The sequence below is a fragment of the Syngnathus scovelli genome, chromosome 8 (genome assembly GCF_024217435.2).
Source record: "Syngnathus scovelli strain Florida chromosome 8, RoL_Ssco_1.2, whole genome shotgun sequence".
Classification (NCBI taxonomy): Eukaryota; Metazoa; Chordata; class Actinopteri; order Syngnathiformes; family Syngnathidae; genus Syngnathus; species Syngnathus scovelli.
This window is the reverse complement of record NC_090854.1, coordinates 7,475,662-7,493,033: the sequence shown is the minus strand read 5'-3', so window position 1 is coordinate 7,493,033 and position 17,372 is coordinate 7,475,662. Positions and strand designations below refer to the sequence as shown.

Genomic DNA, 17,372 nt, shown 5'->3' with positions numbered 1-17,372 from the left:
TCTCTAGCGGGCTGACGCCTCCACCTGTTTTGTGGCGAGACGTACTCCCACAAAGCCCCTTCCACACTCCTGTATTTCTCATCTTGATATTTATCTAAACAATATTCTTTCCAATTAGGCAGTGTAACACATTGTTCACGAGCTAAGGTAATCAAACATTTTGTTTTCTCAGTGTTACAAGTCATCGCCCAGGGCCGAGGATTCACATAGATATATGGGGAATATATTCCTGTGGGCTTGATATCAGTCTCTTTTGAATATACTGTTGACATAAATTGGTATTGAACCCAGTAATTTGTTGTTACGTTTAAACAGGGTATAACCCATTGCTTCATCTCATACCCGTTAAATCCCCACCATGTCTTGGCGGGGTCCCGAACGTTTATCTCAAACCATGCCTGTAAAATTCCTTTCACTGTTCTGTTTACTAAGAGACTGGCACAGTTGTGAACCCACCTGGTGCCCAAGACGGATCGCTTGATCTCATCCAGGTCACATCTTGGTGACTTCCCAACTGTCCAATCCTTCCCATGCAATCCAGCATAAATTTTGCCCACTACACATTGGTCAATTTTATCAAATTCTCCCGGAGTTACCGTCAACAAATCGGCAGGAGTGGGTAACCGTTGAACCCATAAGTGCCTTGCCGACGGGTACAACCGGTGTCTGCCCTGGTCACTGCTGGGCACAGCAATTTGTCTCTGTACCTGCCATAACCATGGAAATGAACTATTTAGCCAAAATTCAAAATCCACTGGTTCCTTATTTGGGTTTAACTTCCTCCCTCCCCTTGTTGACACTGCGACAGGGGACTTCATCTTTTGAAATTTATAGGCCCACATTATCACATGATAATTATTCTCACAAAATTGTCCCACGTTAAAGTAACACGCATTTAACCTACTAAAAACTCTCTGACAGTCCCAAAATACTGGCTTCTGGCTGTCGGACAGGCTTCTCGGCACCCGGTTAAGGCGACGCTTACTTGAATAATCCTGAGTTTTTTCACAAACCAAATCTAAACAACTCCAGCACGGCTCCCATCCGGGATAAGTGCCACGGCACGTGGAGTTTTTCATTGGGGCCGGGAATGAAAATTCATCCGGCCTTTTCCCACTCTTTTCCCAATACCCTCCTTTTGATTCGGGCAACGGGACACACGAGGCATTGCTATACCATTCCGCATGCTCCTTGCCCACTTTCAAAATCCAATTTCTTTTAACGATTTTCTCTTCACGTTTGTTCTTGCAAATCAAGCTTATCGTTAGATTGGCAAAGTTTTCTGGCGCTTTGAAGTACCTCATATCACAAGCACTGATGTTACTTATTATTTGCCCTGTCCAATTCACGCGACCCAAATGATCGGGAAAGTGAGTTACTTCACTCACTATTTCCCTTTTTGTCTTATACCGTCTTTCCTCCTCATCTCCTGCGCGCGGAATTGCTCCTGGTTCCAGTGGCAAGGCGATCATCTTCTCTCGTCGTCGCAGTACCGATGTCCAATATTGTCTGGTAGCGATGTCTGGTGCTATGGATGTATTCCATTTCACGGTGACGCTTCCAAAGTCCACTGCCCAACAGGTTTGATTGAAGAGCTTCGTTCCATTGTACTCGATATTGATCATCTCCATCGGATCATAGCGGGCCGCGCTCTTCCAAAGTGTGAAGCTGAGTAGGATGCCTGTCAAAATGACTGAAAGTATTATAGCTGTCAGCCAATCCGTCACCAGATTCTTCTTCCATGATATCGCCGGCTGAGGGAAAGTAGATGGTCTCCATTCAATTGTACTCCAATCCATTGGAGGGTTGTCGGGTAGATTCGGTGGTTCGTTGCAGAAAGGCGAAGTGCTGGGAATCTCATACCCGCTGTCTGCAAATAAAGTTGCTCCTCGACTTTCAAAGATCGGCTCTGGATCCTTTTTCACGGGAACTGCGTTCGCGTAGATTGGCTCCAGAGCTATCCATTCCTGATTTACATAAATCTCTTGCTCTTCTTCCATGAAAAACGGATTCCTCCAGTTCTTCCCATCGTTGTCTGTGGAAGCCCCGGTCCCGGGGCTCAGCCTACCCGCTGGTTCCACCGGGTTGCAACCAGCGGTATCATCCGTGTAGCCTGGGGGGGCCATTGGTGACTCCCCACTCTCCAGAGTCATTGTTCTCCTTCTCTTGACTCCGCGCGGGAAGTTCATGGTTGGTCACTTCTCAGGGCTGAATGAAGATCTGGTTCTTCTCTCCTGGCTTTATAGGGGATCTTCCAGCCCCTCCTCCTTCCCTGGCTCCTCCCTTGTGCCAAGGAAAACGTCCACCTCCTTGGCCAAGGTGGTCACTCCTTCTGCTGTCCCCGTCTGGTTTTCTTTCTGTTCTTGGTTATGTACAGTCCATTAATGATACATTGTCATCATACTTCTATATACACATGTATACATACACAATTACATGCCTATTCATTTACATATACACGTATGTACACATTCTTCTCTTTTTTTTTTTCAGTCATTCTCCCCCTGGGAATCTGGCCGGCTCCACAGCCTAGTCAATTCCTCTACTGCGGCCCGACCCCTCTTTTTCTTTTGAGGTTCTGTTTCCGCTACTGTGCCGTGCTCCTTTCTTGTTTGTATTTGTTCACTAAGAACATTCCGTATCTGGGACCCGGCGTTTCTTATGGCTACAACTTGGCTAAGCCTTTTGGCCTCCAATTTGATTCCCAGTGAGTATATTCCTTCGTAAGGAATGATGGCCATTTTCACTGTAATCCCTACCAGTGCTGCTTCACCCTCATTCACTATAAGGACTGATCCGACTTTATTCCCAGGGGCAAAACAGTATATTTCCTTTTTGGTCACATACTGAAAGTCTTTGTTACTTGTGTCCAAAACACTTCGATAGCAGTACATGTTGCTCACGGTCGGGCTTGTTTCCGCAGGGGCTGCCTCCACTTTGACCAATGGTGCGTCCTTGCACGCCAACACCTGGGCTATAGACCGAGCCCAGGTCATGGGCCTCCAAGGTCCCTCAAGCAGGTCCCCAAGGACTGCGGTTCCTCCTGCGGAAAGAACCGACTCACGAGCAAACAAGGCCATTTCGTCGGCCTCTTCTGTATAACTGTCGGGGGCAGGCCGGCCGACTGGCCTTGGCCAAGGCCAACAATGGCCCAAGGCCAGATAAAGGTTCTTCATGGCCTGATTATTATCATATGCCGGCCAAGATGCTCCTCCCAACACTAAATAGAGGGTCGCCAGGGGGGTCATTGCCCTGGTGATTTGCCATCCCTCTGCTTCTCCGACTTTCAATAATTTTCCTCTTGCCATGCGATCTAAACACATGAGGCAATATTTCAGCTCATCGCCGTCCCAAACACACGTGCACGAGCTAATTTGTCGAGCCCGTACATCCGTAGTTGGTCCGATCTCCCACTGTGAAAAGAACACCATTCGTGCCAAGATGGTAATTCGACACTGGTGGCATACCATGGCATCTAACACTTTGACTGGAAGCTTGTCCTCATTCCTCTGGGCAAATTCCAGCTCTCTTACTTCGGTGGTCAGTACAGGTGGCATCATGAAGCCTACTCCCGACCACATAGTAGGCAACAGGTTGGGTGTCAAACAAATGACACAAGCTTCGTTGACCCATGTCCAGTGAAAATGTTCTGGTCCACCGGGTGTGCAACCCCGCTTGGCCAATCTCACCAGATTTAGGGCCCTTCCGGTCTGGATCCCATTTGGTGTTCTTCTTACGATGACCGCACCTTTGTGTGCGGCCATGCGCACGAAGGCTGGGATTGTTCCGTGGTCCGTTGCCATATGTTATTTAAATTACTTCTTGGCTTGACTCGGGTCAGCCGATAACGGCTTCAGCTGTTCAACTCCTTGGATACCTTTCTTCTTTAGTCGTACTGTGTTTCTATCCAAAACTTCACTAACTATGTCCGAGCAGTCGTACTTGGCCTTCACTGCCGTGTTGCTGTTCAGGTCCCTCGACTTGATCCACACCTTCTGTCCAACGCTGATCCGACACTTCTCTTTATTCTGGGACAGCCGTCTTGGGTTCTGCCCACTTCTTGTGACACAAAGAGTCGTTGGTTCAGTTATTCGGACGGGGAGGGCCGGCTGCTTCTGCTCCTCCCGTTTAGGTCTGCAACCAAATCAAGCAATTTAGTACTCCACTCTTCTCCGTTTGCATTTTTTCCCAACCAGGTTTTGACCAGACCAATAGTACTTTCTGCCACCCCATTTGCTTGTGGTGTATAAGGAGGCGAATAGACTCTGACTATTCCCCACCTACGACACCATTCGTCCACCTGGGCGTTTTTGAAATGTGTTCCATTGTCTGTTCTCAACTCTTTTGGGATTCCTAGCCACATGCACCCATCTTCTAGTGTCTTGATCACACTGTTTGCATTGGCTTTTCTCACTGCTTTCAGCCCGACGTGTCCTGACATCGAGTCAACCAGCACAACAAGGTATTTCTCACCCTTTGCGCCACTTATTCCCATGGGGCCAGCTACGTCCATACAAACCGAGCCCCACGGCACAGTACTCCTAATCTTCAATCCATCCGTGCGTCGTCCTCTTCGCCCTGCGTTGTATTTGTTGCACGGATTACAATCCCGCAGGACCGCACGAATCGTCCGGTCAGGGACCCAGAGTTCCAGCATCTCTAACTTTTTTCGCGTAGGCAGTGGACCCGCGTGGCCTAGTGCTTCATGCACTGCCGACACGACTTGCCTCACGCTCTCATCTGGGACCACTTTTCCGCGAGGGGTCTTGTCCCATTTTTCTGCTCCTACAACTTTTATTCTTCTTTTCTGGACGTATCAATCAACTTCGTTATTACCTCTCCAATAAGCTCCTTCTTTCACATGAGATTTCTGGTGAACCACATCCAGACTCAAATTTAGCCGTAACTCGGCTATCTTTTTCCACACTTGATAGTGGGCCACTAGTTTTCCTTTCGCGCCCTCGAAGCCATTCTCTTCCCAAATGGCTAGATCGAATTTGAGAGCTTGCTCACAATAATGACTATCAGTTATAAGTCTTACGCGTCCAGCGTGATTTTTTTTTTTTTTCTTTCTAACAGTCCTTCCAACACTGCCGTGGCCTCTCCTGTTTGCGCGCTGCCGGGTGTCTTTCCTTTGCGGCGGCAACGCTCCACTCCATTTTGCTTCAGAACAAAACCCCAGTGGGCATTCTGCTCTCCTTCCTTTTTTGACCCATCGGTGTAAAGAGTCCATTCATAGGGCTTCTCTTCATCCGCGTTGAGAGGCATCCTGCCTCTATCGACGGGTTTGATCCCACTATGTACTCAGTCCATTTCTGAGGCCACTTCTCTAAGCCTCCTCCATACAATATTACACATGCTGGTTCTTCATGTCGTCTTGGAGAGTCTGGATTAGACCCCTCCTTTCCGGTTCCTTTCATAGGATTTCCAGGTTCGGGATCCAATCTCCTTCCACCGCTAGCCATCCTTTCAATGAGTAGCAGTTTCTCTAGTTGTAGGGTCGAGCTGTCTCCTTTCGAAGCCTTTCCGTGCGCATTCGGAACAGGGTCGATTCAGCTCTTAGTTACTCAGCGGCGCCCTTTGCGTCGCCTCTACTCAGAACACCAATATGAGAACTTTTGCCTCGCTTATTGATGCTCTCAACGGTGGGATGCACTTCTTTTTCTTTTTCCTTTTTCCCCACCAGGTTTTCTACTGACAGGAAATTCTAACAAGGGTATATTCAATTGCAAATTCAAACATTATTGTAGCGAACAGGAAATGACGACTAATCATCAGCCCGAAGCCACTCAGCCTTTCAATTCTTGGGAACCTGTAAGTCACAAAAGGTCTCCAACAGTTAAGAATCATGTACCATACAAGCCTTAGAAGAATTATCTTGGCTGTTTTTCTTCTGCCTGGAGAGTAAGTATAGTTACTACTCCTGGTCAGCCTTTACTGTAGTCTTCAACAGCAGGAAAAAAAAAAAAAAAAAAAAAAAAAAAAAAGAGAGAAAAGGGCGGAAAGAAGAAAAATCCTTTTGTGAGTTCAGCGGACAAAAATCTGTAATCCTCTGATGCGTCCGGGAACAAAAACCCTTGTAATCCACACAGGTGTCCGGGAACAAAAATCTTGTAATCCACACAGGTGTCCGGGAACAAAAAAATTTGTAATCCACACTGGTGTCCGGGAACAAAAATTTTGTAATCCACACAAGTGTCCGGGAACAAAAAATCTGTAATCCACACAGGTGTCCGGGAACAAAAAATCTTGTAATCCACACAGGTGTCCGGGAACAAAAAAAAATTTGTAATCCACACAAGTGTCCGGGAACAAGAAAATTTGTAATCCACACAAGTGTCCGGGAACAAAAACTTTATAATCCACACAGGTGTCCGGGAACAAAAAATTTGTAATCCACACAAGTGTCCGGGAACAAAAAAAATTTTGTAATCTACACAGGTGTCCGGGAACAAAAATATTTGTAATCCACACAAGTGTCCGGGAACAAAAAAAATAAATAAAATTTTGTAAGGGAGAAATGAAGGTTTATTATAAAGTTAAATTGAGAAAGAAAAACGAAAAGGAAGAGGGGAGACAAGTCTTCTCTTTTTATCTTTCAAAAGGCCTCTCTTCAGTCGGTCTCCTAATTGGTTGCCTTCTCTTTGGCCTTGGTTTTGGCATGAAATCTAAAACATTTGCAGGCTCCTCATCGACTGGTTCATCTTCTGTATTTATACCCAATATCCGTGCCCATGTACCGGCCCCTCTTTCTCTTGCAAGTTCTGCCGCATACTCTGCGTACACTACAAACATTACTTTCAGCACCCCATACAAGTACAAGCTGTGAAGGATCTCCTCCTTACTCATGCTTAAAGTAATGTGCTGAGGGGTCACGGTCACCGTTTACCATGACACAATACAGTTCTAATCCTCCCGTGCTATCAAGGTTCTTTTCTAGGAAACTCTATTCCTTAAAGAGACTGTACTTATGTCACTCAAGGCCGTTCTGACATTTATTTGTATCAGTGAGCGGAATTAAGACAGTTTCTGGGAAGAAAAAACTGAAAAACTCCACACAGGTTCGTTTTGGAGCTGTGAGCAAAACACAAAAAAAAAAAAATGTTCTTCTATTGTCTCATTTTTATTTTTTTTCTAAACTTCTACTCACAACCCCCCTCCTACTCGTTGGGCGCCAAAATGTCAAACGCACCTCTCGGATTAAGGTGCCCCAGGCTTCCCAGTAACGGGTTTATTTTAGCCGGGTTCGGAGATTCGTCCGTAATCTAACCACCCGAGTTAAATTAACTCCTCCGGAATCAATCTAATTTCTGTACGACGCCAATCCCTCTCAAGTCACCCGAAGCGCGTGCCGAGTAACTCAATTCGAGGCAGGACTTCGAAGTGACCGCATCGTATTGATGGCTCCCCGCTAATGTTTGAAGTTCTTATTCGTTACGGATATTTTTTAGATGTCTTTGTTAAGACCTCAGGGATTCGTTTGTATAGCGCACCCAAGCACTAGTTTCGCCGAAGTAAATGTTAATATGGGTCCGTTCCACTTGGTCGCTCATGCAGCGAGCCGACCAACTTTTTTATTCGAAAGAGAATCGAATTAATAAGAGTGTGACAATAATAGCATTTAAGAAGAAAATTAATGCACCCTATATGATTAATTCTAACTTCGTATACGTAGATCTAGCACTTGACTGTCGGAGTTCTTCACCCCACTTAATTGCTTCGAAAAGAATAGCGACTTTCTTAAACCAAATAAAAATGTCGTGCTGTATTTAGATTTGCCCAATAATTAATTTGGAAGGCAAGTCTATTTTTTGATCGTGTCCTATTTAACTTTTGACGCGGCCCGTCAAAAAGGGGAACTGGGCCGCGCCCGACGGACAATCGAAATACTTTTATCCTCCACCAACTTCACTGATTTATTTTAATCATCGTCGTTATGTTATTTAAAGGAAGTAAATTCTCAACCGAATTCACTTTCAACGAACTCAACTCTTCCGTTAAATATTTACGAAAGTTATTTAATTCTCCAACTTCCTCGGAGTTACTTTTTCCGCGACCCGTCAAAAAGGGGAAGCGGGCCTGAGCCTTTCAAATAGTTAAATAACTTTCCGTTCTACACAAAACCAATAATCTGATTTAAACACTTCCTTTAATTTTATTCAGACGAAACAACTTTTGAACAGATCGAAATTCACTCGTGGCTCAGATAACTACGGAAGTTATTTAAGTCTCTAACTTGTTCGGAGTTCCTTTTTACGCGGCCCGTCAAAAAGGGGAAGCGGGCCTGAGCCTTCGGTTGCATATTTAGTACAAATCCGCGCACAACGAAGTAAGTAATATACAAAACACATTTATTGAAGAAACATGGAATAGAATTACAAATCTCAATTACTCCAGAAACTGAACAACTTCACTCACTGATACCCGTGTTAATAAAATCATTCAATCCCAGAACAATTCGATTGCAAAACACAGTTCATAAAAAAGGGAAGAGGTAAATACCAGTTGCGTGCTATTTTTGGTGGAAGCAAAGTCGAGTGATCAGTTCGATCTTGCTTCTAAAATCCAAATTAGAGAAACAGGCTGGCCACGAGGAAGCCGGCGGCCCGATGACTATTCCCCCCTCTCGCTAAAATACATAAAAACGGTCATCCTCACCAATTTCTCGTTTAAAGTTGTCCAGTCCAATTTTTAGGAGTAAATCCAAGTTAATTTCAGTCCAGTGATCCTGCGTCTCACACAAAGATCTTTGGGACTTTGGAAAAAATCTTGAAACTCCTCCGGGCCTCTTCACGTATCAGAGCTCTTTTGGGGGGAAAAGCCCTGAAGCTACTCCAGCAGGACCTTTTATAGACCTCTCCGTCCCCCCCCCTCCCCTTTCTTTTCTCCTGTACTTTCCCTATAGGGTAAGACTGCCCAGTTTTCCCACGCCTATAGAAGGGACTGGCCAGCATTCCCACGCCTATAGAGGGAACTGGCCAGTCTTCCCCCGCCCATAGAGGGAACTGGCCAGCCTCTCCCACGCTTCGTTATCTGTGGCCTTTAGCAGCTGTTTCCGCCCTGACCACGCAGTACTTTCCACCAAATGCACAGCTAGTGGTAAAACCTTTCACTTCCCCTTTTCACCTTTGACCTACTTTCTGTTACATGAATTGATCGAATTGACAAATAATATTGCTTTAAAGCGGTTACAGAATACATTTTTAGCCAAGCAAAAAAATCAAAAAATAAAAATCACATTTGTGCTTCTCCAAACAATTTATGTCACGCCACTATTCTCAGTGACGGGTCCCTTGATCGAATTGACAAATAATATTGCTTAAAGCGGTTACAGAATACATTTTTAGCCAAGCAAAAAAAAATCAAAAAATAAAAATCACATAATAAAAATTTCATTTGTGCCTCCATGCGTGACTTACACTCTGACACCGTGTTCCTCTTTTCTATTTTAACTGGTCTAGCTTATTCTGGCCCCTCTTTTGGTCTCATGTTTTGGTCTGGCGCCATCTTTTGGACAAATTTGGAATTTCAGCTCTGTCAATTTATCCCTGTGAACAATCCATATTCTACCATTTGGACCATCTCTACCCCCATGTTACACGACACTAGATTAATGAGCACCGAGAAGAAACATAAATCTAACTGTGAAAGTTAACCCAGCACTAAAAGCACTAAATACATGACTGTACAGCTGATTATTTTTGACTCGCTGTACCCACTGGTGTAGCAGACAGAGTGCTGTAGATTGTGCATTGAAGAACATAAATGGACACAATCAGTGAAAAACACAAGGAAGCCCTATCTGTAATTTGGATGTGACTCAGGACATTTCTCTTTCGCAGGGTATGGCTTTCACCCTGGAAGAGCGCTTGCAGCTGGGCATACATGGTCTATTGCCACCTTGCTTCTTGTCCCAGGATGTTCAAGTGCTACGTGTCATGAAGAGCTATGAAACGCGTGTCAATCCTTTGGACAAGTGAGAATCCAACTTTTAACCCTCAAGAACACCATACGTAATCATTCGCCTTTGCTTGTGTTGTGTACTCTGACTGTGAACCAGCAAAGCAGATTTGGGCATTACGTCAGCAAAAATTTTTTTCTGATTTTATTTTGTAGTAACAATAATGGCGCAGGGAATATGTATATAGTGGAGTAAAAGCAAAAGTTGCTGGGGCTTTATTTAGCAAGCCGCTTGTCCTTTTTTAGCGGCTCCCTCTCTGCGACAGGTACATCCTGCTGATGACACTACAAGACAGGAACGAAAAGCTATTCTATCGTGTGCTCACGTCGGACATCGAGGAGTTCATGCCCATTGTCTACACACCCACCGTGGGCTTGGCATGCCAGCAGTACGGTCTGGCCTTCAGGAGGCCGCGGTAAGTTAAGCACACCCACCCTTTTTTAGCATTGTATCAAGTACATAAAGAATAAAATGAGCGGTCAAATTTTGTGATCCTCATGCTCCAATACGTCAAATTGCAAACATTCTACTGTGCTGGAGATTTTGCGGTGTACAAGGTTGGCTTCCATCATGGACATTAGCAGCAGTAATGAAGCTAGCTTCGCATTAGCTTCTCAAGCAAATGATTAAAAGTAACACATAACAATCTTTTGTCATGTGCTTGAGAAGCGAACACTGTGAGGACCATATTATTATTTTTTTATTTATTATTATTACACTTCTCTGTGAAGACTGACATTTTTGAGGAACTAAACAAAACTCGTCAAATTTTACACATACATTAGGCCTGGAAAAAAATAATATTTTAAAGTGGCAATACATGAATACAAATAAGGGTATGCAATGCTCCTTAGAACAGTTTATTGGCGAAACCGTCCCGCTATGTTCAACCTACGGCTATGAAATCGGGAGGCACCTTGGGCCGCCTCAGTCATAATAAAAAGACTTTGATTAGACACATCATAATATGTACATGAAATGAGGTATGAGTACAGTAATCCCTCGTTTATCGCGGATAATTGGTTCCAAAAACCACCCGCGATAACTGAAATCCGCGAAGTACGGTCACCATCTCATCTGCACATTTTTTTGTGCATATGAATATGTATATGAAACCATTTAAGTGTATATTTTATTATTAGAACATTAAATATTTGCTTCAAACGTGTAAATAATACATCAACAGTATAAATAACCTACAGATTTTCTTTGTACAAATATTGAAAATATAAATATTATACGTGTGTGCGTGTAACATGTTAACAAGAAGTACTGGGCAGGCTAACGAGTTAGCGGAAAGATGCTAATTCGCGATCGTGCTAACACGCGAAAACGGACCTATAAAGGAATGTAAACTAACATTTGGAGCAATTCTACATTGTCCTAAAGGTCAGACACGTGATCGTTCATTTCTCTTGTTAGGAGACCCACTTACATCGTCAATGACTCCTGTAGCACTGTAACCGACACATGTACACGAACGTATAACAGGAAGTGATATCGCCTGAAAACGGCCTTCAAAATAAACCACCCTACCTCAAATCAAAGCACGGCTGAATAACATAAATAACATGGAGAATTCTTAACACATACTGTAAATATGTTTTTTGAACAACTTTTATTATTATATTTTTTTATAACAAGGTACAAGTGTACATACTGTAAATATGTTTTTAGAACTCTTATTATTATTATAACAATTTTTCTATAACAAGGTACAACACTGTAAATATATTTTTAGAACTCTTATTATAACAGTTTTTTTTTATAAAAAGGTACAAGTGTACGCACTGCAAATGTGTGGGCACTCCTTGCCTTCTGCTGGCATGTGCGCAAGTTTCGTGCCATAATTCCGCAATTTTGAAGTTTTATTTTGACTTTTAAATTTTTTTTAGTTTGGAAACAAAATCTGCAGTGTAGTGAGACCGCGATAAACGAACCGCGATGTAGCGAGGGATTACTGTATTACAATTTTGGCCTATTTCTGCACATTTTCCTCTTAGAAATTTTTATCTGATTGTTTTAACACTTTAGGTATCTCATCTAAATCTGTTGATAAAAAGTTACTCAAAGCTGCTTATTTCTTCGCACACGGCTACTGTGGTGATGTGCAGAGTACAAGGAAAAATATGTTTGCGGGTCTGAACCTGGGCGAAAATTCATGAAACTCTGCACACCTAGCATAAAAAGCTATATTTTAGAGATTTCTTGTGTGAGTTAAAAAAAAATGACTCTACAGCACCCCTAAAAAATTTTCAAGAAGCAGTCCCAATTCTATATTTCACAGCCCAAGACCTACAAATAAGTCGTATGCTAAAGCTAACTGGAAGTCTACTTTATTTTGGAATTGAAGCATTTTTGGCCATTCATATTTTAACAAACTCCTAGAGATTTTAACAGGTTGTTCTCAAACTTTGGGTGTTTCATCTCAACATGTTTAGGATGCAAAGTTATTGAAAGCTTTTTACTTTTCCGTGCCAATGTGCTGTTGACCAAAAAAAAAAAAAAAAAATGCTGGTGTTTTTGAGTCTGAACCTTGGCTAAATTTAAGAGAGTTATTGAGTTTTGTGCAAGTACCCCAGTGAACAAAGTACATCAACTTGGCCAGGGTTGCGACCGCCCTTTGTAGCTGCTCACAGTGCTAGTTGATTTTTGAGTCATCCAGTATTATAAAATAGCAAATGTTGACTACTACCTCAGTATACTTGTCATAATAATAATGGTAACAATGATACTATTATTAATAATTAACAAATTGACATTCTTTGATTCTTTATTATATTTGTAAATCTATTTAATGTAATTTCCACACTGTCTTGATTAGATACTTAAAAAAAAAAGTACTACCAGCTACATTCGGTGTATTTGCGCAAAGTATCAGCGATACCAGTTTGTCTGTATTAGATTGGAAAAGAAATCACTGGTCTCGAACATCACTAGAAGGTGCTTACTCAGCTCTGCAATTTGTATTGTTTTTCACAGAGGACTCTTCATCACCATCCATGATAAAGGCCACATTGCAACCCTGCTCAATTCCTGGCCTGAAGAAAACATAAAGGTAAGTCCCCCATCCTCCATCCCCCTCATCCTTTTACTCCCCCATGCCTCCTTCCATGCCAGTCAAGTTTTTTGTCTTTTTATTTGCATCTAGGCCATTGTGGTCACAGACGGCGAGCGTATCCTCGGGCTAGGGGATCTGGGAAGCTATGGCATGGGGATTCCTGTGGGGAAATTGGCTCTGTACACAGCCTGTGGCGGAGTTCGGCCGCAGCAGTGCCTCCCCGTGTTGCTGGACGTGGGAACTGACAACCAAGACCTGCTCAATGATCCCCTCTACATTGGCCTGAAGCACAACCGAATCCGAGGGAAGGAGTATGACGCGCTCATAGACGAATTTATGCAGGCTGTGACAGACAAGTGAGTGGGAACAAGGCAGCGATGTGATCATCTCACCTTCTTGACGCGTCTACGTCGCCCTACAGGTACGGGATGAGCTGTCTGATTCAATTTGAGGACTTTGCCAACAGTAATGCATTCCGCATCCTCAACAAATACAGGAATCGCTATTGTACCTTCAACGACGACATCCAAGGTACACTACGAGCAGTGTTTACGATCCTTATGAGCCAAAGCGCATATTCTTTAGAACAATGTCATGATGCAACACCAAACATAAATGTCAAAAAAGATGACAAGTTGAGACAAGTAGAAAGCCTTTATTGCTTTTGTATGATGCAGACATGATGAAGTTGTGATAAAACACACAAAAAAAATATAATAATGTTGCAATCATATCTTAATGGCAGAATCTATAATCACCATGTGATAGTGGCAGTTAACAAGAGGCCAGCGGGGATTAAAGGCCCAGAGACTCCGGTATATGTATAAATCGGTTTTAGTTAGCTTATGGGCTTATAAATATAAATTGACCATCGAAACAACGAAAAGGAAGCTGTTGCTCTGAAAAATATAATTTAAATTTGCCGCGCAGACGAGTTTGACTGCACCGAGCCGCCAGCCGGAAGTGACGTCTCATGACGTCTCAAGTTGTACGCGTTTAGCTTCAGTGAATGTAAACAAAAAGAGAAGAGGGGCCAGCGCGGAGACGTCCTGGCGTACGTTCGTTCACGGGACGACAAGATGGGTTGCGTTCGCCTGATAGGATCCACGAACCGGACAGTGTGTGCCTGCTGTGTGCTCGTGTTCACAGTGGCCTGGTTGACTGTCATCTTTCCGGATTCTGCTGTGCATCGGGAGCGGCTCGCGTGCTATCACTCTTATTGTTCATCTTCTTGTTTTATTTTTCCTGTGTTGTTTACTTGTATGTGCGTTGTGAACTCTGTCTTGTCACCCTGGGATAGTGAGAAACGTAATTTCGATCTCTTTGTGTGTCTTGACATGCGGAGGAATTGACAATAAAGGAGACTTTGAGACTTTGATTTTGACAAGTATGTCGAAGCGTGACCGGAGGGGCACAATTCAGAAAACGTGCTCAGCTCGTCGAAAAAATGCGATTTAAGCAATAAAATTAAACATGCGCCTAAAACCTAAACCAAACGCTGCAGATGTTCATTTCTCCATGCGCAGTGGTCAACTCGGCACTCTAAATCCCCCTGAGAACTTTTTACTATGCCAACGTAACCACAGTGACGGGAGAGGCACAATTCAGAAAACGTGCTCAGCTCGTCGAGAAAATGCGACTTAAGCAATAAAATTAAAAATGCTTATAAAACCCAAACCAAACGTTGCAGGTGGTCATTTCTTCATGTGCCGAGATCAACTCGGCACTCTAAAGCCCCCAAGAGCACTTTTTACTATGCCAACCTAACCAGAGTGACGGGAGGGGCACAATTCAGAAAATGTGCTCAGCTCAGCCCAAGTGAACTGCTAACTTCATCATATTCTGCGTCAAAAGAGGTTTCTGAATCGGATAAAATGATGCTAATATTGCCGCAAGAAACGGAGCTGTCGCTATCATCTGCCATGTTGTTTGGGTTTGTTGACATCCAGATGTACAACTTGTGACGTCACAGTAATGGTGCCGCCAGTGTGGCTTCGTGCGGGACCCGATGGATAAACTGGCATTTCATTTTAGCTTTATTCTTAGTAATCGGTGTCCATTTTTAATTTCCAACGCGGCAAATGTGTTCACTTTATACATTCTATCAAATTCCGTTCTAATTGAAAAAAAAAAAGGGATGTCTCTAGGCCTTTAAGTCATGTAATCAAGACCCAGGTACAAAATGCATCATGCTGTCTAACTTTTCTCATAGGCACGGCCTCTGTAGCAGTGGCTGGGCTACTGGCAGCTTTAAAAATCACCAAAGACAAACTGTCGAATCACACCTTTGTTTTCCAGGGGGCCGGAGAGGTGACCAATTTTTATTTATTTTTGTGCATCCTCCTTGAATGCTTTGCTTTATCAAAGAAATAAAAACGCTGTGCTCTTTTGCCATCAGGCCGCTCTGGGTATCGCTCACCTGTTAATGATGGCTATGGCCAAGGAGGGCTTGTCTCGAAAGGAGGCCGCCAAAAGGATCTGGATGGTGGACTCTAAAGGTCTCATTGTGAAGGTAACGCGTGTGCGTCTCGACAGGCTTTGTGTCAACGGTAAAAACGAACGCTTCTCATTCAGGGGCGAAGTCATTTGAACCACGAGAAGGAGGAGTTTGCGCACGAACACCCCCACCTGAAGACCTTGGAGGAGGCCGTGCACACCATCAAGCCCACGGCCATTATCGGTGAGTGGGAAGCCGGAACCGAAGGTCATTATTGTTCCCAGAACCCGTTATGATTTAACCGACCTTGCTTATTTCATATATTTGTGGGGAGAACATAAACTTCCGTATGAATTGTTAACAAAATATGAAATTGATCAAATTGATATGTAGGAGGTTTGCACCCAAAGCCAGCGATACGCAGCATGCATGTTTTAGGAATGTAGGAGGAAGCTGGAGTAGCAACTGAGAGAAAATTCACAAAAGCAAGTGCTACAGAGGGAGTCCTGAAATGAGATTGAAACCTCAAAACTGTGAGCCAGATGTGCTAACCACTGCTCTACCATTCTGTCCTTGTGTGGAATAACTGCTATATATAAAATATAAAATAGAGCAATTCATTTTCTGTTGTGCTTGTCTTCATTATGGTCATGGGTGACTTGTGGCCTATTCATGCTGACTGAGCAAATTTTGGGGTACACTCTGGACTGGTCAGAAAACATAGGGCATATAAAGACAGACTACCCTTCACACTCATATTCTCACCTCTGACAGTTCAGACCCTTTAATAACCGAACAATAAATAAAAAGAAATAAAAGAAAAGTCAATTTTGAGCCAAGTGTGATGTGGATAATGGCAATAATTGGTAAAGAGGGTTTATTAGAGTGTAGACCCCCACAATGTTGCTTGTTTAATTTGGCTCATTAATACTTATGCATCAGTACATCTGCAATAATTTGCATTGTCATCTAATCTGAAGTATTCCTTGAAAAACGGTTGAAGAGGAAATCAACTTCAAATGGCAGGCTGTAATGTTCTTCAAATCTGTAAAAGTGGAATGTGACCATTTAATCATAATTCTTTCTAGTGCAGTGTTTTGATCACCATTCTGTACAATTGTGTAAATTTTAACCGGATATTTTTTAATGAATGGATGAGCATATGAATAATGCACCCACTGTGAGCGCTTTGAGTATAGGCTTCTATAGAAAAGCATGATAAAAACGTTGTGTTTTATTTTTGTGGCTTTAAAGGAGTCGCCGCCATTGCCGGCGCATTCACAGAGAAGATAATCAAGGACATGGCATCCCACAACGACAGGCCCATCATCTTTGCTCTGAGCAACCCCACCAGCAAGGCCGAGTGCACGGCAGAGCAATGTTACAACATCACAGAGGTAGGACTTTAACGATGCCGCTTCTCCATTAGACAGTGAGAAATTGAGATGAAGCTTTGTGGTTGTGGTGCTTTTATGTTTGTTTTTACAAATCAGGGTCGCGGGATCTTTGCTAGCGGGAGTCCGTTTAACAAGGTGACGCTGGTCGACGGACGCTCGTTTTACCCCGGCCAGGGAAACAACGCCTACGTGTTCCCTGGGGTGGCACTAGGCGTCATCGCCTGCGGAGTTCGCCACATATCCGACGACATCTTCCTCACCACTTGCAGAGGTCCTTTTTTGAATTAATATTATTATTATTTTAATTCTTATTTTTATTCTTGTTATTTTTATTCTTATTCTTATTACTTCCATCAAGGATCATTTCTATATGTGACTTCTTGTCCTTGCTACAATGATTATGATCAGCTATGGTGTTTTTGTCAGGCCATTGCTGACATGGTGACCGAGGAGCACTTGGCTGAAGGGCGACTCTACCCTCCTCTAAAATACATCAGAGAGGTGTCCTTCAAGATT

The 17,372-nt window shown here is 43.4% G+C and overlaps 1 protein-coding gene and 1 long non-coding RNA gene across 2 annotated transcripts in view; one reads left to right on the top strand and one right to left on the bottom strand.

Annotated features, from left to right (window-relative positions):
• The window catches only part of LOC125974007 (uncharacterized), a 22,427-nt gene extending 8,873 nt beyond the window's left edge, over positions 1–13,554 (bottom strand). The window contains exon 1 of the long non-coding RNA XR_007483361.1: positions 13,415–13,554. This is a non-coding gene — a long non-coding RNA (uncharacterized lncRNA). The remainder of the gene's footprint in view (positions 1–13,414) is intronic.
• The window catches only part of LOC125974005 (NADP-dependent malic enzyme, mitochondrial), a 26,178-nt gene that overhangs the window by 7,620 nt on the left and 1,186 nt on the right, over positions 1–17,372 (top strand). The window contains exons 2-12 of the mRNA XM_049728764.1: positions 9,843–9,976; positions 10,227–10,376; positions 12,944–13,019; positions 13,113–13,378; positions 13,444–13,553; positions 15,235–15,332; positions 15,421–15,534; positions 15,597–15,702; positions 16,714–16,856; positions 16,953–17,119; positions 17,276–17,371. Of these exons, the coding sequence (XP_049584721.1) occupies positions 9,843–9,976; positions 10,227–10,376; positions 12,944–13,019; positions 13,113–13,378; positions 13,444–13,553; positions 15,235–15,332; positions 15,421–15,534; positions 15,597–15,702; positions 16,714–16,856; positions 16,953–17,119; positions 17,276–17,371 (1,460 nt within the window). The remainder of the gene's footprint in view (positions 1–9,842; positions 9,977–10,226; positions 10,377–12,943; positions 13,020–13,112; positions 13,379–13,443; positions 13,554–15,234; positions 15,333–15,420; positions 15,535–15,596; positions 15,703–16,713; positions 16,857–16,952; positions 17,120–17,275; position 17,372) is intronic.